The sequence below is a fragment of the Budorcas taxicolor genome, chromosome 18 (assembly GCF_023091745.1).
Source record: "Budorcas taxicolor isolate Tak-1 chromosome 18, Takin1.1, whole genome shotgun sequence".
NCBI classification, from domain to species: Eukaryota; Metazoa; Chordata; class Mammalia; order Artiodactyla; family Bovidae; genus Budorcas; species Budorcas taxicolor.
Window position 1 is genome coordinate 25,557,133 of NC_068927.1, and position 21,959 is coordinate 25,579,091.

The following is a 21,959-nucleotide window of genomic DNA, read 5'->3' on the forward strand; positions in this document are numbered from 1 at the left end:
CAAGCGGCTGGCGGTCACAAGGAGCCAAAAGCATGATGTGGCAAGGCAGGGGGTTGCACTTGGCACAGGACAATTCTGAAAGGCCTCAGATTCTGAAAGGCTTTTTTTTTTTATCCTCTTGACCAGGATTTTACAACCTTGATGCTTTTGACACCTGGGGCTGGATAATTCCATGTTGCAGAGGGATGGCTCTCCTGTGCATTTTGGATGTCTAGCCTATCCCTGGCCTCTGCCCACTAGATACCAGTAACACTCACCGTGCCCTCCAGCTATGACAACCAAAAATGTCCCCAGATGTTGCCAAGTGTCTGAAGAAGGCAGGGGCAAATTTGCACCCCGTGAGAACCATTGTTTTAGATGATAAAGAGCATCTGAGGATTGGGGGGCAGGAGAGTGACAAGGTTAGAACACAGTTTGAGATGGATCAGATGGTTCTACAGCAGCAGAGCCTGTGGATTTAAGGGGGCTGACTGGAGAGACTGGGATGATGGGGAATGGGGAGGTTTTTACAGCAGTCCTGGAGGAAGGGAATATGGGTCTGGCTTGACATTGGGCCATGAGGATGGAGTGTTGGTAGCAGATCAAGAGATAAGATTAGGAGGGACCAGAAATGGAGACTCATTGCTGGGGAAGCTGATGCAGGATGAGTAGCTTACAGCCATGGCATCCTGCCCCAGGGTGGTCAGGATGAAGGCTGTTCTGGGGATGGGAACACAGGTCTTGGTGACCTTTGATCAGCCACACAGCTCTGCTCATTCACTCACTGCAGACTTCTCTGTATGCCTGTCAACACCCCACCTTCCCCATCTCATTCCTACCACACCCAGGCACTCCAGCTCAACTCACCTGCTCTCCCATGGGCCTGCAGAGAAGGTACCAGATACCCCCTCTGTGGAGCCTGCCCTGCTGACTCCCTTGGTGGAATTTTCTGGGCCCCCCTCAGCTTCTTTGATGATGCCTGCTGTTCCCTTGAAAGCTGGGACTCAATCAGATTGGTAGTTCCATTGATCATTGGTGTTGAGCATTCCCCGAGTTCTAGCACTGTCTCATATTCTGCAATGTAAACCTCGTGAGAGCCCTTTTACTGTAGAGGGAAAAAAAGGCTCAAGATGGGGAATGTTTGCACCAGCTATTGTCACCCAGGAGTTCTGTGTGGCTGGAGCCATCACCTCCTTGTCCCCGGCCTTGTCACCAGCCCCCAGCAGCCCTCTTTCGGTTTTGACTTCTTTCTTGTGAAATTATGTGTGTGAGATTCATCCATACAGAGTTAGTTGCTGTATAATGTTATACTTTATGAATATGTCATAATTTATCTAGTCTACCGTTGATAGAAATTTCAGAATTTTGCAGTTTGGAGTTGTTGTGGATAATGCCGCTGTGAACATTCTACACCATGTCTTTTGATGGACATGTGTATATGTTTCTATTGGACAGATACCCAGGAGTAGAATTGCTAAGGCAGAGGATATACATAGGTTTAGTTTGAGTAAAATAGGAGAAATGTTTACTTCTTAGTCTCCAGGCCAGGGATTCTTAAGCTCAGCAACATGGGAATTTTGGAGGCTCTTTCGTGCCGTATAGGATGTTTATGTTGTCCTGTGTATTGTAGGCTGTTCCACTCTTCTGTCGTCCAGATCAGCGGTCCCCAACCTCTGAGATCTATGCCTGATGACCTGAGGTAGAGCTGACATAATAATAATAGAAAAAAAGTGTGAAATAAATATTGTGCACTTGAACTCATGGAAAAACTGTCTACCATGAAACTGGTCCCTGGTGCCAAAAAGGCTAGGGACTGCTGCTCTAGATGCCTTGTGCCCAAGTTGTGGCAATCAAAGATATCTCCAGACATTGCCAGATGTTCCAATATCCACCACTTTAGCCTGTGAGGATAGAGACCTTTCCCCTGTTTATTCACCACCATCTCTCCAGGACCTGGCAAGCAGAGATATTTATTATGTTGAAAACTTCTGTAACTGTTTGAAAAACAGCCTTGGGTGGGGATGTCTTCCAAGAAGACTTGCTGGCTAGGGCAGGGCAGTGCGAGGCACAGGCTGTGACTGCACAGAGCAGGTCCCAGTGATGCGGGGCAGGGACGGGGGCAGCCTGGGCCCGTCTCCATCGATGCGCACTTTCAGGGACTGGCCTGTGGTCAAGGCCGAGGTCGTCCTGCCTGATGATACCATCTTCCCCGGCAGGCGTGGCGTCCTACATCTGCATGAGAGCAGTGGGATTCATGACATTGGCCTGCCCCAGTGGCAGCTTTTGCTCTGTCTGATCATCGTGGTCATCGTCCTGTTTTTTAGCCTCTGGAAAGGAGTGAAGACATCAGGAAAGGTAATGTCTTTGTTTCTCTTTTAGTTGGGAGGTTGGCCTCAAAAAAAGAAAAAAAAAAAGAAAGGTGTTTTTTCCTACCTGTAATTCAGGTAGTTGGTGAAAGGAAAAGGTGATGCTAGAAGAACAAAGTCTGGGTTTTCACCCCAGCTCTGCCACCAGCTTGCTGGAGACCTCGGACAAATCCCTTCCCTTTCCTAAGCTCCGGGCTCTCCAACAGTAGGGTGAGGGGATGTGAGTGGATCAGGGTTCATCACACTTTCCCACCAAATCTTCCCTAATAGCAGAGACCAGGGAATGAGGACACCCAAAGCCCAAAGCAATCTATTGACATGTATTTGATAAGTCTTAAATTCTGGGGGACTAAAGTTGCATGCCAGTGTTGCAGCCTTCTTTAGAATATAACCATTTCCTTCACTATAAAATTGATCATTCTCACCCCTGAATTTTTGAGTAAAAGAGAATGCTCTAGAAGATATCTGGATGAATCCTGGAACATCTTCTGACACAGTGCTGAGTGTTCACAAGAGTTTAGGTTTCCTAGGGAGAGGAGTATAGAGTTAGATGACCTAGGACAGCTTGCCAGAGTTGGTGTTCTGACTTAGGTGACACTGCTCCCCATAGCCAGCCCCTCAGGGTGGAGTATAATCAGGTCATCGCCCACATCAATTCTGAGCCTGAGAAACATCATGAGAACAACAACTCCATTTGGACCCTGTGGGTCTATGTAGAGCTTGACTGTATTAAAGAGGCTGTAGCTGGGAAATACTCTATCCAGTGTTTCGGTTAGCTATTGCTGTGTAATAAAAGCTCAAGATTTCATGATGGAAAAATAACAATCATTTTATTGTCTCTCCTGATTCTTTGAGTTAACTGGGCTCAGCAAGATGGTTCTTTTTCTCCATATGATATTGCTTGGGCTACATGTCTGCGGGCATGACTGGGCTGGAACCTTTAAGATGGCACATACTCATTGAGGGCAGTTGGTACTGGTTAGGAGCTCAACTGGAGCTGTCAACCAGAGCACCATGGGTTGTTTCCATATAGTTTTGCTGTGTGGCTTGGGCTTCTCACAGTGTAGTGGCTGAGTTCCAAGAGCATGTTCCAAGGAAACAAACTCTAATGTGCAAGCAGCTCTTCCAGTCTCTCTTTACATCATGCTGGCTATTGTCCCAGGGGCCAAAATAAGTCTTGTGGTAAAGCCCAGAGTCAACATGGAACACACGGAGTGTGTGTTCATTGGGAGTTACAAGGCAACAGCCTATCTGAATCAGGCAGCCTGGATTTATGAGAAGCTTCATTAGGCAACTGATTTTGGAAAGTGGGATGCATCAGGCATCTCTGTGGTTCTCCCAGAGTCTTGGTTAAGTGATAGGTAGCAAAGATGGCACAAAGCACCAGCAGAGAATGAGAATGGAATCTGTCCAGAAGAGCTTGAAGTGGAACTTCCTCTTAGAATGTTGGAGACATGGTATCTGCTCCAAGGAAGAACCCAAATGAAATGCAGACCAGGGCTTGGAGGAATTCTAAGAGCAGAGCCAGGATTGGACCACAACCATCCCGATACCTGGCACATAGTAGGTCTTCAGTAAATATTTACTGAAGAGCTAATGAAGGAAGAAGGGAAGGTAGGAAGAAGGGTAGGTGGGTAAATGAGTTTGGGGAACCTCACTAAGTGTTCTTTTGAATCCACTTCAACTTTTTAAGCATTTATGGATACCTCCTATGTGCCAGGCTTGGTGCTAGTATTAGTGATGCAAGAGTAAATACGACAGATTCAGTTGATTGTAGTACTATGTGTGTTACAGGCAGGTGTAGGTCAATCACGTTCGTTCTTGCATCCCCATCCAGAGACACATGTGTGTCCCCATTTCAAAAAACACTAATGGCCACAAACTATACATACTATTACAGATCTTGCTTTCTTAAAAACTTAACTTTCTTTACCTTGAAGATAATTTTTCAACAGGTAGTCAGGTTGCACTTTGAGATACAAACTTTGGGTTTTTCAACTGTCATTAAATCAATTTAGGGGGTCACCATAGTTTTTCAAAATGAAATTGTCTAGATAATAGCAATGTACATTGCCTGTAGTAAAGTAAGAGCTGTCTTGTGGAATTTGTGATTCAGTTATAGCAATCCATGTGTCTTAATATATAAGGTTTTTCTTACCATGGTTCTCATGGTCCAAAAAGCTACATAAGTGGCAGAAGGAAGTTTATCCAACTGAGAGGGTCTGCAAAGACCATGCAGAAGGTGGCATTTGGGATAGAACTCAAAGGACAGGGGCAGGTGGAGATGGAGCAGAAGGAAGGCATTGTCAATGGAAGAAACTGCAAGCAAAGCCACAGAAGCCCCAGGCCAGCCTCATCCAGCCTCTTCGTGCCTCTCCTGGGAGTCCGGAGCAGGGGTCTTCTGGCCTCTGCAGACAACAGAGCTGCAGAAGGTGTATGAGTTTTACTGCTGCTGCCAGCCTGTGTGAGGGGCCACCACGCACTTCTAATATTGCACCCCCAAATTAAGTTTCCTATTACCTTCGCTGAAGGGGTACAGCCTGCCCCACATGGTTTAGCACTTGACTGGAGCAGGCAGGAGTTGTCTCTGAGGGGACCGAGGCTAAAGAGAAAAGGAGTGGAGCTGAGCATGTTCCACTCCTTTGTACAAAGGTACCTTCAGAGGAGGACTCATCCCCTCCCCTGAGGAGTGTAGTGAGGGGCCTAGCAGGGCAGGGGTGTTGCCCTAGGAAGCCCCGCCCCAGATGAAGATACGTCACCCAAAGTCCCTGCCCACATTTTGCTTAAGTCCTCCGGTGTTCTGGCGGCTGAGTGGGCAGGGGGCCCTGCAATCCATGGGGAGGGGCTTTCCAGAATAAGGAGCTTCACACAGGACATTGCTGTGCTCTTTGTTTTTATACTTTGGCTCATGAGAAGACCACAACTGTTGCTTATTTCTTCCCAGACTACATCTAGAACAGGACAGGGACCTTCTCTTAGCAGGCTGTCCCAGCCACAGAACTGGCCTGGGATGAATTGCAAATGTTCACACTTTCTGTCTTGGCTGGTGAAGGCTCTGTTTGGGAAGGTGCATGACTTCACAGCTGGTGCCTGGGATGGCGAGGGACGGGTACAGTCTGATTCAGGGAACGGGGTTACCGCAGACCACACAGTGATCCTGGCTCACTGACCACTGCAGGGTGGAGGGTGGAGGTATGAGTCAGGAGTCAGTTAGCTCCCAGGGCATCAGGCAAGGGTGTCAAACACAGTGCTGTTTGCTGCCCTTGAGTCCTGTCTGCCTCCTCCAACTCGTAGTCCTTGGCTGAACGAGCCTTAGCAACTATAAGCCTGTACTGAACATCTAAATGCTGACCTAAAAGGTTCTCCAAGACCGTCTACTCCAGGTGCTTGTACAAATGGGGATGCTGAGGCCAAAAGACAGACAGGGTTTCAAAGGAGTCTTGACAGGGGCTCAAACATAAAGTAGCATGAAGGATTAAGAACACGGCTTTGTGGTCAGATGACCTGTGTTGGAGTCCAGACACCATCATTCCCTACTGGGTGACCTCAGGATGAATGATACCCCCTAAGTTTCAGTGTCCTCACCTGCAAAGTGAGGCCCATTAATGGTCCTGCCAGCCTCCAGGGCAGTTGGGAGGATAGGGTGAGAGGTCCTCGGTGCTGGGCTAGCAGATGGAAATCGCTTCATAAATGTTCCTCATCTGTCTTTGTCCCCTGCAACCTGGGAGAGCTTTAAAACAAATTTATATATATATATAATTATATATATATATATATATATATTTATTTATTTATTTGGCTTTGCCAAGTCTTGCAGCATGCAGGATTCTTAGTTGCAGCATGTGAGGTTTAGTTTCCCAACCAGGGATCGAACCCAGGCCCCCAGCTTTGGGAGCATGGAGTCTTAGCTGCTAGACCACCAGGAAAGTGCCAGGAGCCATGGGTCCTGAAGTGCAGGACCCATCCCAGACCAATCCAATCGGAAACTCCAAAAATGGAATCTGAACTTGGACATTTTCAATGTATACTTTCCCCCAGAGTATTCTCATGTATAGTCAGGGGTGAGAAGGAACAAAGAGGAAGCCACACAGCCTTCTCCTTCCCCCACTTCTCTGTTTCTTTAGCTTGGGCAGAACGGGCAAGTGTCTCTTCTTAGTCTGGGGACAGCCTCTTCCTTTACAGGTTTCTGGACAGGGCAGTTTGTATTTGCCCAAAAGAAAGAACTGCTACAGATGGGAGTTTCTGCCCAACCACATCCCTCCTTTGGCAGTGAGCTTAGGAGGATGTGTTTGAATGAAGGTAAACAAGACAGAGAGAGGAGGGACAATGGAGGGCATAAAGGTGGGGGTGCCTAGTTCTTCCTGGGCAGCTTGTAGAAGAGGAGGCCTTGGGCACTGCGAGAACCTGGTCTTCATTCTCACTGCCCTTAGCTTCCTGGTGGCAGCACCTCCGGTAGGCTGGCTTTCTCGTTAGGTGCAGCCTTGGGCTGTCCACTCTGTCCTGGAGTGCCCCAGGTCTGACCTAGTGATGGAGCCTTTAGCACGTGCGCTGTGGGAAGGAGGTGGGGGAGGGTGTGACTGGCTCCCTCACCCCCACCCTGCACCACACGGGCAGCAGAGCCAGACTCTCACGGCCAGCTTGTCCACTGCCAGGTCGTGTGGATCACCGCCACGCTGCCTTACCTCGTGCTGTTCGTGCTCCTGGTCCATGGCATCACGCTGCCCGGCGCCTCCAATGGCATCAACGCCTACCTGCACATCGACTTCTACCGCCTAAAAGAGGCCACGGTCAGTGCCCAGCGACCACCCACCCTTAGGCCAGGGTTAGGAGGATTCTCAGTGCTCTATGTGGCCTGGGCTGGATCCTCCCCACTCTGAGCGGCAGCATCTCCGTCTGCCCAAAGACTGGTTTCATCTGTACCCAACAGTATCCTTGAGCCTGTCCAGCTCTGATGACCTGGAATCTGTGGTTCTACTAAGTGGCCTTTGCAGACCCCCTCTTTTCAAAGACAGCACTATCCTGTCCTGGGTTCTTACCCCTGCCCAATGTCATGGCCCCCTAAACCACTCCAACACCCCAGACCTATTTCTACTCTGGTCTCCAATCCTGGCCTCTGGTACTGTCTGTGATGTCAGCATAAGGAGTAGACTCAGCCATGGGGAGACCCAGACCCTACTGACTGTCTCTCCTCACATCTTTAGCTCACTGTCCTGCCCAGAGACTACCATGCAGGTGGGGTGAATTTGGAGTGGAGTCCAAAATAGCGGGTTGAGGCCAGGAGCAGAGACACCTTGGAGGTTCCTAGGGCCTTGAGCATCTTCAGATCACAACTGAGATGATTTCCAACCTCTTCCCTCATGTGCTCCTCAGTGACAACACCTTAGTACGTTCCCCCTAGAATCCCCAAAGATATCCCCATACTCTTTTTGAACCCACAATATCCTGGCAGGGAGGACCAACAGAGGTTTAGGAGGGACACAGCTTACACTGTCCAGGCATACTTCAGTGTTATAGCCCAATAACCAAGAGAAAAACCTGCTTCCTTAGTAACTGCCAGAAATATAACAGCGTAAGAAACAAATCAGTCTTGTAAATTGTAAAGCAAGTCAGAGTTCTATCTGTTCTGCACTGTTTACATATCTTAAATCTTTCCAACAGTAGAAATAGCCTGAGTACCATCTGAAGGAGCAGCTCTGTCTTCCTCCATCAGGTGGCTTCTCTTGTTACACCCTCTGCTTACAAAGTGGGAGATGACAGAAGTCTCATAGCTCTGATTGTGGCTTAGTCCTGGTGAGCTAGGTAAAGTTATCCCCATTGTACAGATGAGGAAACTGAGATATAGACAGTGAAATTGACCAGGGCTAGACCATGAGGCTGAGCAATTGGAGAAGCTCAGATCTCCAGGCTTCTAGCCATGTAATTTCATCATCCATCAGATGAGGGAAGTAAGCCCCATTGGCCACCAAGAAGTCTCCACTCTCTGTGGGTTGGTAGAAGCTACTAGGAATCATAACTCCTTCCTGAAGCTGTTGTCTCCAAAACACCTGAGATAATCTTAACCCTTTGCCCTTGCCACATCCACTTTAAAGCCACATTTAGTTTATTAACTTTCAGTTTTTAACTTTCTTTGAAAATCAAAATATCTAATTGAGCCAGTGAGTTCCTCCAGGGTGAGCTTACTCATGACCACCCCAAGGCTGGATGATGCCAGAGAGAACCCAGCCTCTCTCCACAGTGAATTTGTACAGGCTGCTGGGGAGCAGGAGTTGTGTGACTGCCCATCTCTGGCTAGATCTCATTTCGTGAGTCTAAGAGCATCCCTGGGGCTTCTCCGCCTGTCTGAAGCAGTGAGGTAGTCCAGTTCTCTGGGAGCCGAGGTTGATGCCCTTTATCTGCCCATTTCAGGTGTGGATTGATGCTGCGACTCAGATATTCTTTTCCTTGGGGGCTGGATTTGGAGTCTTGATTGCATTTGCTAGTTACAACAAATTTGACAATAACTGCTACAGGTAAGATCCTTCCGGGATTCCAGAAAGCTCTAAATCCTGGGTACCCTCACAGGGGTGGAAGAGAGGGTTCTGGTCTGGAACAAGTCAGATTTTCTTCTTAGGTATCTTTCCCTGTGAGATGAGGCAGAGTAAAGATCATCCTGGATGTTCTATGAACTCTGACATGGCCTATGGGGGTCTTGGTGAACATATGTCCCTTCAGGACACTTCTTAAGCAGTGCAAGCTGAGGAGCTGGGATAGTTGAGGCCACTAACCCTGGGCAATCATGGGAGTGCATAGCTGTGACAGAGGGACACTGTCGCTTTCAGAGCAGCCAGCACTGCCCCTCTGTCCATCTGATGCCCCGGGGGCAGACAAGGGCAGAATATCCAGGCTGGTTGCTTGAGGGGTGAGGGCCCTGGCAGGGTCAGTACTTAAGACCACAGGGAAGAATAAGTCTGCTCAGGGTAGGAAAGTCAGAAGACAGTGCTCTAGATCAGCTGGCTCTGTAAGCATTTAATGCTGCCTCCTGCTGGCCCAGTGCTGTGAAGGCTTCAGACAGGAGAACAAATGGGGCTGCTTCATCACTCTCTGTCAAAGGCTTAAGACAGAATCCCTGGTACAAGACAGAGTAGGATGAATGCATGCAAGTGGGACAGGCTATGGGGAGGCTAAGGAAATGGGGTAATCAGCCCTGTGATAGAGGATCAATGAGAGCATAGAGGGTGCCTTTGAGGTGAGCCTTGGTAGAGAGTTAGGGTTGGAATAGGCAGACATGGAGTGGGTGGATCACAAACAGCATGAGCAGAGCCAGGAGAGGTGGTATGTTTGTGAACCGGCAAGTTGACTGGCTTGCTCAGAGAGTGCGTGTTAGAGAGTCCCATGAAAGAAGGATGGGAAGAAGGTGAGGTCATCTTAGCAAAGCTCTTGAATGCCAGGGTGAGAAATTGAGAGGCACTGGGGAGCCACGGAAAGTTTGTTGAAGAAGGAGACTGGTGATTCAGTCTCCCAACAAGAGTTTGATATCAGTTTCTGGTATCAAAGTGTTTTATCCAGCAGTTGACCTATTTCCTACATCCGCAGACTCTGACCCAGGGATGGTGGGGGCACTGGGGTCTGGATGGCATCAGCAAATGGAAGAGGGGGATGGCATTGGAAGCCATGGATTCCATAGATGGTCCATAAGCAGGGTTGTGGAGAGTCAGACAACTTGAATTAACAGTGCTGCTTTTCCCCAGGGATGCCCTGCTGACCAGCACCATCAACTGTGTCACCAGCTTCATCTCTGGGTTCGCCATCTTCTCCATCCTTGGTTACATGGCCCATGAGCACAAGGTCAACATTGAGGATGTTGCCACTGAAGGTGGGTGTAGGCCTGCCCACTGAGAAGGAAGGGGCTGAGAAACTCACCTTCTTCTCAGCTGTGCAGTTCTCCTGTGGCTGCAGGACCTAGGGGAGCTGGACACGGGGCCTTCCCTGCTGCTGCTGGATGGACTTTCTTTGAGGCCATCAGAAGAAATTCCAGGCAGAATCTTCTGAATCAGGCCAGGCCAGAGAGGTTTTTGGAGCACCCAGTCTGTACCAGCCCCTGGGCTAAGCACTTGACATATCTTGGTTTAGTTCTGGCAGTGCTGCCAGGCAAGTCTTAATAGACCCATTTTAAAGATTAGAAAGCTGAAATTCAGTCTATTAAAGTTGTTCCAGGTCACCCAGCTAGTGAGTCATGGTGCCAGCAATTGAACCCTGACCAGCCCTACAGTAGAGCCTATGCTTCCCCACTGCTTCTCGTATTCTTTTTTTATTCCTTCTCGTATTTTTATAGCCACAGATAGGCTGAGACTTGGGGAGGGGCTGCCTCTGATGAACTCTGAAAACTCACAAAGTTTTGGGAGTAAGAGGATCCCTCACGAGGTGTAGGAGGTGGGGTTTGAGACCCGTAGCTGTCCAGGAGAGGTACGGCCCTCTGGCTTGGCTGTTTAAGGTCAACCTCCTTGGCATATGTGTACCTGCTTAGTCATTCAATCATGTCTGACTCTTTGGGACCTCATGGTTCCTTTGTCCATGGAATTTTCCATGCAGGAATACTGGAGTGGATTCCCATTACCTTCTCCAGGAGATCTTTCTAACCCAGGGATCGAACCCTTGGCATTCTGGTGATATGAAACTGATATCAAACTCTTGGGAAATCAAGTCACCAGCCTCCTTCTTCAACAAAGTTTCCATGGTTCCCAAGTGGCTCTCAGCTTCTTACTTATGCATTCAAGAGCTTTGTTAAGATGACCCCACCTTCTTTCCAGCCTTATTTTGGATCTGGCTTCATCAGTCATATTTATTTATTTACTTTCTTGGCCTCACCACATGGCATATAGGTTCTTAGTTCCCCAACCAGGTATCGAACCCACAGCCCTTTCCTTGGAAGTGTAGCATCTTAACCACTGGACCCCCAGAGAAGTCCCTGTCCATCATCTTTAGAACCTTGGTTTGCTCTATCCACACATGACTGACCAAATATGATGGGGCTGGACTAGGGCTTATTGGGTCTCAAATGCTCCCCTGTCATCTGCAGCTCAGACCCACAGCCCCAGCCACTGATGAGGTCCTTGATGTTTCTTTCAGGAGCTGGCCTAGTCTTCATCCTGTACCCAGAAGCCATTTCTACCCTCTCGGGATCCACATTCTGGGCCATTGTGTTCTTCATCATGCTCCTGGCTCTGGGAATTGACAGCTCGGTGAGTGACCTTGTTCAGGATACCATCTGCCCACAGATACCACTAGACTCTGACCCTCCCTCCCCAAATCACCACACACTACTAAGTCTCAAGTTTTCCCCCATTCAAATCCCCGATTAGTAGTTGTTTCCAGAAGGCCCTATTTAAATGCAAACAAAGAAATCAGTACTCAGAAAGGCAATGATGATGGCACGTATGCTCACTTGTGTCCAGCTCTTTGCGACTCCATAGACTGCAGCCTGCCAGGCTTCTCTGTCCACGGAATTTTCCAGGCAAGAATACTGGAGTGGGTTGCTGTGCCCTCCTCCAGGGGATCTTCCTGACCCAGGGATCAAACTGGCATCTCTTGCATCTCCAGCCTTTGCAGGCGGGTTTTCTTTTTGTCACTGAGGCACCTGCTAGGAACCAGGAGAAACCCCCTTGGCACTGTGGAAATTTATATTAGAAGGGACCTGGGATAAGCCAGCCTAGTACTCTCCTTTTACAGACGGGGGAACTGAATTCAGAGTTTAGTAACTCCTGTTCTCTCACCAACAATTCTTCCCTTGGTATTTCATCAGCATCCACTCAGGCTGAGTGAGTGGACAGGAGTCAAGACCCTGTTGATAAGGGGGAGATAGGAGTTAACTCTTGGCTCCCTCTCACATGGTTTCTGAGTTCTGAGCTTGGTTGACAACAGGGCAGAAGTAGGGTGAGAGGATAGGGAGAAAGCCGAACCTGCCAGTTTCTCTAGAAATCTCTTGGGGTGCGTGAGTCCAGGGCTGCTGGGAGGTTCGAGGGAGCTGGGTACCTGAGACTGGACTTCCTGGACCCCAGGGACTGAAAAAATTTACACAGCCTTAAAGTTGATAATTATGGTGTATTTGGCAAATTTTCTAAGGACGTCAAGCCTGGGCAGCAGCCTATCAGATTGCTCCGAGGCTGCTCTGAAGAGGTAAGGGAGGAGCTAGCATTTATAGGAGTTTTGCAACAAAAACCAGGTGGTCAGTGTTAACTGAAGAAAACCAAACATCTCAAGTTAACAAATTTAGTGCTTTTCTTTAAGGGAAAAATGCAAGAGTCTGGGCTCACTGAAATCATTTAATATGTATCTTAGCCACTGGAGAAGGCAATGGCACCCCACTCCAGTACTCTTGCCTGAAAAATCCCATGGATGGAGGAGCCTGGTGGGCTGCAGTCCATGGGGTTGCGAAGAGTCGGACACGACTGAGCGACTTCACTTTCACTTTTCACTTTCAAGCATTGGAGGAGGAAATGGCAACCCACTCCAGTGTTCTTGCCTGGAGAATGCCAGGGACGGGGGAGCCTGGTGGGCTGCTGTCTATGGGGTCGCACAGAGTTGGACACGACTGAAGCGACTTAGCAGCAGCAACAGCAGCAGCCATCTAGGGCCAGTATCCTGTTTTTTCCCATCCTGAGTCCCCTCAGGATGTACCTTTGGTTGGGAGCTGACGGCTGGAGCATCCTTTTTTTGCTGATATGGTGGGCCACAATTTTCATTCACCTCTGCATCCCACCCTGCCCGGTCCCCTCCAGATGGGAGGCATGGAGGCAGTCATCACGGGCCTGGCCGATGACTTCCAGGTTCTGAAGCGACACCGGAAACTCTTCACGTTTGCCGTCTCCTTTGGAACCTTCCTTCTGGCTCTGTTTTGCATAACCAAGGTGAGGGGGCTTGGCTCTGGGTCACCTGGGGCTTGTGAGGCCGCATTTCAATCCAGCCAGATATTCCCGGACTTGAAGCAGAAGGTAGGACTAGGGGGACCATGGCAGTACCTGGTATCCTGAACTCTGTGGTCCCGTCCTCTAGGATCATATCCCATTGTCGTCTATCCCCTCTAAGCCTGAGGACATCCGGGCAAACCTGCTTGTTGGTTTGGGGTGGGGAGCAGCAAAGGGCCATTTTAAACTGTCAGCTGAAAAAGAATACACAACCTGAAAGTTGAGAATTAGGTTTTATTTGGTGAACCAAACTGAGGACTTAGCCTGAACGTGTTAGTTGCTCAGTTGTGTCTGACTCTTTGTGACTCCATGGACTGTTGCCCGCCAGGCTCCTCTTTCCTTGGAATTCTCCAGGCAAAAATACTGGAGCAGGTAGCCATTCCTTTCTCCAGGGGATCTTCACGACCCAGTATCGAACCAAGGTCTCCTACGCTGCAGGCAGATTCTTTACCATCTGAACACTGAGGAAGCCCTAAGCTTGGCACAGCATCTCAAATAGCTCTGAGGGGCTGTTCTGACGAGGTCAGGGAGGAGCCAGGATGATTTCGGGTGCATGCATCAGTAAGCAGTAGCTTGCAATAAGCAGTGGCTGGAAACAGGACCTTAGCTCCCTGACTAGAAACAAACCCTGGTTGCCTGGGTGGAAACAAGGAATCCTAACCATTAGACCATAGGGGCTGGTGCCTAGAATATCCATCCCTAGTCCTTGTCTGCCTTGTAAGGAAAAATCAGACAAGGAGATGAAATGTATAGAGGAAAGTAAAGTATATATTAGAAAAGCAGAGTGCATGTGGAAAGATGCATGGGTGAACTCAGAGTTGCTAGAGTCGTACCTTTGGAAGTTTAAATCCTTGTTAAAGGGGAAGTCTTCCAGGTCTTTATCTTCTTCTTGGCCAGTTGTCTTGCTTTGATCCTCCCCCGCCATGGCTAATTTACCTCAGGACCCTTCCCTGGGTGTGCACACATTTCTTAGTCAAGATGGATTTCATTGCAGAGGCATATGGAGGGGGTCTGGCATTATTATGGTCTGGCATTCCCTGCATTTTTGACCCCAAGAAGCCTTTTGCACATGTATAGTGTCTTCCTGGCCCAAGGATGGAAAACATATGACCTCTTGATCTCTTAACAGAGTTTAGCCCCTCTCTATTCATGCCAATGAAGTACCCAATGCCCGGTTAACCACCATATTCCTATTGTCATATCATCTCAAAATGTAGGCAGACCTTTGGTCCTAAACATGTAGCCCAGAGCCCATTAGTCTCTTGCTTCAGGAAATGTAAACACAGGTCTGGTAGTGAATGTCTGGCCTGAAGCCTGTCTTTTTATCACTCCAGTAAGTGTGAACAGGGGGCCAGTTGTAAATGTCAAACCTGGAGCCCATCTATCTCCTGCCTCAAGAATATATGAGTTTTTGCAACAAAAAACGAGGAAGTTGGATCAAAAGATTACTGCTAATTAAAGAAAACCAGACATCTCAAGTTAAGGAGTTTAGGGCTTTTCTGTCTATAGGAAGATGCAAGAGTCTGGGCTCATTGAAATCATTCCTTTGATATACACCTCTGCTATCTGGGGGCCAGTATCCACACTTCTTCATGCTGAGTGCCCCCACAGGGGGTGACTGCAGCAGTTGGTTGCTATATGGCAGGCATCCTGTTTCTATCCTGCATTCCCTCAGGGCTCCCCTTCAGGGCAGCTGTAATGTGATGGCTTGATGGCTGCGGCATCCTTTGTTACTTACATGGAAAGCAACATTTTTTTCATTGATAAAATCCATCTTGCTTTTTTTTCTTAATACTGATTTATTTATTTATTTGGCTGTAACGTTTCTTCACTGTGGCACATAGGATCTTCGATCTTCTGAGGCATGTGAGATCTTTCTGTTGTGTCATGCAGGATTTAGTTCCCTGACCAGGGATTGAATCCTGGAAGTCTTCCAGCTTGCTTTTTACTGGCTGAAGTCCCCACCCTCAGACTCAGTGACCCCAGAAGGTCTTTGTTAGAATACGTAGCAGCAACACAGTAGCACCCTAAACCTCATTACTTGAGTATGGGGTAGGGGTGAGTTCTGAGTGAGCCGGACAGGGGAGAGCTCAATTTGATGGATGGAACAGTTGATCGCTCCTTCTAGCCATGAAGGCCTCAGGCTCTCTCTGTCCACACCCCAGGGTGGAATATATGTGCTGACCCTGCTGGATACGTTTGCGGCGGGGACCTCCATTCTCTTTGCTGTGCTCATGGAAGCCATCGGCGTCTCCTGGTTTTATGGTAGGTGCTGGGCCCTGAGTGTGTGTGGAAAAGCCTCGGCCCCCTGGGTTTCTGGAGACTTTTCACCTGGTCAGGCAAAGGGGCTTTTCATCGCCAGGGCTGTCACTGGCTGATCCCAGAGTTGTATAAGTGGCTTATATTGGTCCGTAGCTCTCAACTCAGCTTTGCATGAACTCCCTTTAACAAGAGGTGGCAAAGGCCCCAGAGGCATCAGTGTCAGCTGTTAAGAGAGCAGTTCGGAGGAAACTGCTGCTCCCTGAGCCATGCCATTCATTCTAGAGTAGGGCTGCCAGAAATAGTCAATCCAGGATACAAGACGCCTTGTTAAACTTGAATTTCAGATAATGGGTAATTTTTTTTTAATCGTATGTCCCAAATACTGCATGAAATTTCTCAAACTAAAATTTAGTATTGTTGTCTCTGAAAATCAAATGCAGCTGAGTGTCCTGTGTTTTCTCTGGTACCCTTGTTCTGGAGCTGAACGGGGAGAACTTGGTAGAAAGTGACGTGTGCTATCATTCACTTTCCCCCGTGCGTGTGTGCTAAGTCGCTTCAGTTGTGTCTGACTCTTTGCGACCCTATAGACTTTAGCCCACCAGGCTCCTCTGCCTGTGGGATTCTCCAGGCAAGAATACTGGAGTGGGTTGTCATGCCTTCCTCCAGGGGATCTTTCTGAACGAAGGACTGAACCTGCATCTCTTATGTCTCCTGCACCAGCAGGCGGGTTCTTCAGCACCACAGGGAAAGTCCCCAGTGTGTCACAATTAACGTGTTTATCCTGTTCTCACTCTCTTCTGCTCACCAGAAAGAGTCTGGTCTCTTCTACCGGATTAAAGTCCGGGAAGCCTCTGTATCCACAGCCATCATTGTTTTAAGATTTGGGAAGCAAGAGGAAAGAGCTGGGCTTTGGGGTCAGGCCACCTTGGCTGTGTAACAGGGACAAGTCCCCTCCCCAAGCCCTGGTTTTCCTTCTGAAAAGTGAATTGGGGTTACTCATACAAGGGGACGCTACCCTTGAGTGTGTTCTCACCTGTTCTGAACCAGCCAAGTGCCCATTCCCAGGTCTACTGTGAGCCAGGGTGCCCCTGCTTGCTCCGCTTTCTGCTCTCCACCTGGGGGCAGTCCCCTGCGGGAGGCAGCGGAGGGGAGTGGGTAGCTGTGGGCTCTGCAGGGGCCGCGGTGACGCGCCTGCCTGTGTGTGCGCAGGTGTGGACAGGTTCAGCAGCGACATCCAGCAGATGATGGGGTTCAAGCCCGGCCTGTACTGGAGACTCTGCTGGAAGTTTGTCAGCCCTGCCTTCCTCCTGGTGTGTAGTGTGTGGTGGGAGCGTCCCGGGGTGAGGGTGGAGGTGGGGATTTTGCTTCTGAGGGGAGGAGGTTGGGATGCAGAGACCTGCTCAGGAGGCTCCGCCTGCCCTGTTGATTCCAAGGAGGCTTCCATGTGAGCAGGGTGTCCAGCCTGGAGCCAGGTCTGGGGTGGGGGCTGTGTGTGTGCCACCCCTCAGCCCAGCTCCAGGGTCACCTTTCTAGTCTTCTATTTGTATTGCTCCTGTTTCTTTGTCTCCTTTTCATTATCCATCCTTCCTTGAATCCTTTCTCTCTCTTTCCCTCCATCCTTATTGTCTCCATCCCCTGCATCCGTCTCATGCATTAGTCCTCACTTCTCTCTGGTCCCTCTCTGCATCTCTCCCTCCCTCCCACCTCCTCCCCTCTCCTTGTCTCTCTTCTCCTTCATCCTTGTATCCTTTCCCCCCCAGTTTGTGGTGGTTGTGAGTATCATCAATTTCAAGCCACTCACTTACGATGACTACATCTTCCCACTCTGGGCCAACTGGGTTGGATGGGGCATCGCGGGCTCCTCCATGGTTCTGGTGCCTGCCTACGTCGTCTACAAGTTCTTCAGCACCCGGGGCTCCATTCGAGAGGTGAGCTCTGGACCAGCCCGGGGCAGAGTGGGGGACAGCCGGGCAGGGTAGGGGACAGCCGGGCAGGGTGGGGACAGCAGGAGAAGGGGCATCCCAGGTCATTCCTGCTGGGGTGAGAGAGACAGACAGGAAGGAAAGGGGGGCGATGTATGTGTGATTGTAGCTGATTCACATGGTCGTATGGCGGAAACCAACACAACACTGTAAAAATTTTAAAAAACACACACAACGAAAAAAAGAATACACATAGCTGAGTCACTTTGCTGTAGAGCAGAAACTTGCATAGCATTGTAAATCAACTATACTTCAATAAAGTAAATCTTTAAAAAGGAGAGACAGACAGGACACAGACGCTAGAGTCAGACGGACCCACCATGTTGGCCATGTTATTTAGCCCCAAGCCTCAGGTTCCACTTTCGTACCCTGGGATAATCGGGTGGACCGTGAGAGGTGAAAGGGAATGCTTAGCCCGGTGCCTGGCGTGCTGGAGATTGCCGCCGCATGACGCCTGCTGTTACGTCGTCTGTCATATGTAGTGTGCTCCGGCCATTGTCACCACAATAAGCTCAGCCCTGCAGTCCCCTAAGGAGGAATTAGTCTGTGTTAACTATGCCCACTCCTGTGTCCCATCTCCTAAGGTTTGGCATAACCCTAGATGTCTCCCACTCTCCCTATCTGTATTCACCATGACCTTGTATTTTGGATTTCATCTGCCTTTTTCCTGTACCTGATACCTGATCAGCCTAAACCAGAGATTTCCAAAGTACATTTCTTCTTTGAGCTGTGTGCATTGCAGATACATATATTCAGGATCAGTATTTGGGAACCAAAGAATTTTAACTGAAATTATGTCTGCCCTATTCTTCAGTTAAATGGCCTTTCTTTATAAATAATGGTGATAGTCTTTTCTTCATGTCCTTCTGATTTCATTCCTTCTTTATCCACTGTCTTTACTTATACTTACTGAAAATCTGTACAGGGCAGACCATATTCTCAGCACTAGACACACTCCCCTGGACTCATATTCTCATGAAAGGACAGATACACACAGGAGGACCTAAAAGAGTGAGCCATACAGGAACTTAGGGAAGAGGGTCCCAGGCAGGGCTGTGTCCACTCCCACCCCCTTGAGACATGTCACTTGTTCATGAAATCCTACGGTCCGGGACCTTCGGGGCCCTTGGGAGGACCGTGTTCAGTGAGCTTATCCTGGACGTGGAACCAGGACCTACTTTGAGTTTTTTTATTCTTCACACTTTGAGGTCCCCCCACCTAGTGATCAGACATTGATTCCAGACACATTCCCTGAGTCCACCCTGTGTCTAGCCCCCTAAGAAGGTGGCCCCGGTCCCCAGGCAGGACTGAGGTTCTGTCACTGTTTTCTCACTGTGCTCTGAGCTTGTCTGCAGTTCTGCCTCCAGTCGTGGTTGTAAAAGTGCCTGTGTGTGTGTGTGTGTTCAGTGTCAGCCCCTTCTGTGAGCTGTAAGCTCCCCCAAAGCAGAGTGTGTGGGTGTCCTTCAGCCCTGGACCCCCAGGGCTGAGGCCAGTGTGTGACAGCAGTCACTAGCTCAGTAAGTGTCCACCGAATGCATATCTCAAGGTAAAATGACCAGCTCCATAAAGCAGGGTGGAGAGTGCCTTGTACAAACCTCTCCTGCTGTCCATGCGGGCCTGCAGGAACAAGCAGCAGGTGGCCCTGGTGTGGGGTGTGCTCCGGGCTGCTGGAAGGGTACCCCTGGGCCAAGCTGAGGCCTCCTGCACTTCTCCATCCTCACAGAGACTGGCCTATGGCATAACTCCAGAGAGCGAGCATCACCTGGTGGCCCAGAGGGACATCAGGCAGTTCCAAGTAGGTGCAGCTTGGACCATTCTGGCGGGGGCTGCGGGGTGGGGACCCACTGTGACCACACACCGTACACACCAGAAACCCCACAGCACCTGGGGGTATGATACTAGCAATGGAGGGAAAGGGGCCTGTCTTCTGACCACTACCAGCTTCTCCCTGCCCCCCTGCTCCTTGGTCCTGAGGTACAAGATGCCCCAATTTCCTCAGCTCTGTTCTCCCTCTTTGAGTTGTGACCGTGGAGTATCCCCAGATTAGGTTGAGGCTTGCTTATCTTGAAGGAAGTGCTGCAAGTACCTCAGTAACTTGGTGATCTAAGCCCTACTCTTTTCCCTTTCAAAATGTGGGGGTGGGGGTTGGGGAGTTTCCCTATGACTCCCCTGCTGCAGATTGGCTGACTTTGCAAAGCCTCCTTTGCCCTTTCTGGGTCTCAGTGAAAATTATAATTTAATTTTTCCTCTGCTTTATTTTACTTATGTTTGGCTGTGCTCGGCCTTCATCGCTGTGCGGGCTTTCTCTCGTTGCGGCAGGCGGGGGCTGCTCTCTGGCTGGGGCGCTTGGGTTTCTCACTGTGGTGGCTTTTCTTGTTGCAGAGCACGGGCTTCAGTGGCAGCATGCGGGCTCTAGATCTCGGTAGCTGTGGCACATGGGCATAGTTGCCCCACAGCATATGGAATCTTCTCGGACTAGGGATTGAAGCCATGTCCCCTGCTTTGGCACGTGGGTTCTTAGCCATCAGACAGACCACCCGGGAAGTCCCCATGTGACAATTAGGGAACCCTCCTAGGTGTGCTCCAAGTCTTTGAAGGAAGCGGCTGTGTTTTCCGCTCCCTCTGTGGTCCTGCTGTCTTCCTCAGCAGCCCTCGTCCCTCGGTCCCTGCCTGCCCTGACCCTGGCCTTGCTGTCTCTCTCTGCAGTTGCAACACTGGCTGGCCATCTGAACCTGGCCCCGAGGAGGAACCCTGCAGCGCCAACGTTCAGGTCAAAGGCCACCCCGGACACTGTCTTGGGATTCCTCTCCGAGCCCCTCTTCTTCCTCTTTTCCAAGTTACCACTGATTTAGTGACCTGGTTTTCTTTCACCTTCTGTTCACCTGGCCTGAGGGCTGTGGGCTTTTGGATTGCTAAGCCTCGTGGGAGAAGAGGAGAGGAGGGAACAGGAAAAATGACTTCTGTTGAACCTCTATTAGTTTCGAGGAAGTCTCCCCCAGTTGTGGGAGCCAGCTGGGGCTGAGGTCTGTGTCTCAGGCAGAACTCCCTACTGTGCTGGCTGGTACTTTGGGCCACAGAAGAAATCTTCAGTCCACCAAATCAGACAGGATGTTGCTTTTCAGGTCAGACACCATAAAACCAGAACACGCACAAGCAGCCAGGCTGAGTCTGGGGGGCAAGGGAGTGGTATATAGATCTTACCTCTCTGTTTGCCCTGGTCAGTGCTGGGCCTTGATCAGGGAGCTTTGGGGATATTTGTTGCTGTTATGAAGTCCATGGAGAGAAGCTCTGTGGGGATCATGAGCATAAATCTTCATGGTCTTCACTCCAGCTGACCTGGGTTTGATTTATGTGTGTTCTGGGGCTTTCTTCTGGCTTCTGGTGCTCAGAGGGCCCAGAGCTGTGTGGGTCATAGTAAGTGGCTTCTGCACAGGAGCCAGATGAGTCTGTAGAGTCCGCACGCGGGTCTTGCTCTGTTAGGGACATGATGCTCAGAGAGCTGCCTGTGGCTCCTGGGACCTTCCTCAGGGACTCGGGGTGGGAAGCCAGCAAGGCCAGCTGTGTGTCTCCACTACAGGATCCTCTGCCGTCCTCACAGAGCCAGGTCAGTGTCCAAAGGCCATCTGACAGACAGCTGTGTCTGTGGTGTTCACAGATACCTTCAAAGCCTTTCTGTGGGAATCCCACCCAGTGTGGACCAGGGGTTCTTGGGTGAAGGGGAGTGGGCCCTGAAAACTCCCTTTGTCTCTCTTCATGAGGGCAGCATGGAACCCAGGACACAGCTCCCCGGTCACTCAGGTTGAGGTCACTGATATTTCTCATATTGGCTGTTGTGAAGAATTTCTAGGTTGATTTCTGATACACACTCGTGAGTGCTGCCCTCTGGTGGTGCTTTCTGGTTAGTGTTGGCTCATTCAGAGAGGTGATTTATAGCTTGGTTAGTCGGTGGCATCTGTTTGGAATTTCTCTTTGTGGTATCAGTTTCTTATGCTCTCGGAAATCTAGACTTGTGGGTTCTTGTTCTGACTGTGAGAGGCCCTGTTGCAGAATCTTGGGGGGGGGGGGAACGAGGCCACATCATTTTCACTGGGAGTGCAGGGTGACACACACCCCAAAGGTGCTTTAGGGACAGTGGGGCGGGGCAGGGGGGATGGGGCGGGCAGTCACTGAGCCTGATCTACTGATTGCGGAGTCAGTGGAAGATGGTTACCTGGGGGCAGGCTGGGGGCAGGGGAATGGTTTTTCTCTCAGAGTCAGAGCTCTGTTGAGTCAGGCTCCTTTATGTCATTCTTTAAAGTGGGAAACTCAGGAGACTTTAGATCTTTTCATATAAAAAAGTCCAGTTAAAAATCTGAGACAACCCAAGTAGCAGGTGTCTTAGACCCTGAAAAAGGTGCAGCCTGGAAGCACCCAACAGGATGGAATAAACA

General features: G+C 49.7%; 1 protein-coding gene across 1 annotated transcript in view; it reads left to right on the forward strand.

Annotated features, from left to right (window-relative positions):
* Positions 1 to 20,259, forward strand: part of SLC6A2 (solute carrier family 6 member 2) — a 37,467-nt gene extending 17,208 nt beyond the window's left edge. Inside the window, exons 4-14 of the mRNA XM_052656293.1 lie at positions 2,196 to 2,334; positions 6,998 to 7,132; positions 8,751 to 8,854; positions 10,073 to 10,197; positions 11,451 to 11,563; positions 13,100 to 13,228; positions 15,451 to 15,550; positions 16,757 to 16,857; positions 17,308 to 17,475; positions 19,253 to 19,324; positions 20,236 to 20,259. Coding sequence (XP_052512253.1) covers positions 2,196 to 2,334; positions 6,998 to 7,132; positions 8,751 to 8,854; positions 10,073 to 10,197; positions 11,451 to 11,563; positions 13,100 to 13,228; positions 15,451 to 15,550; positions 16,757 to 16,857; positions 17,308 to 17,475; positions 19,253 to 19,324; positions 20,236 to 20,259 — 1,210 coding nt within the window. The remainder of the gene's footprint in view (positions 1 to 2,195; positions 2,335 to 6,997; positions 7,133 to 8,750; positions 8,855 to 10,072; positions 10,198 to 11,450; positions 11,564 to 13,099; positions 13,229 to 15,450; positions 15,551 to 16,756; positions 16,858 to 17,307; positions 17,476 to 19,252; positions 19,325 to 20,235) is intronic.
* The last annotated feature ends 1,700 nt before the right edge of the window (positions 20,260 to 21,959 follow it).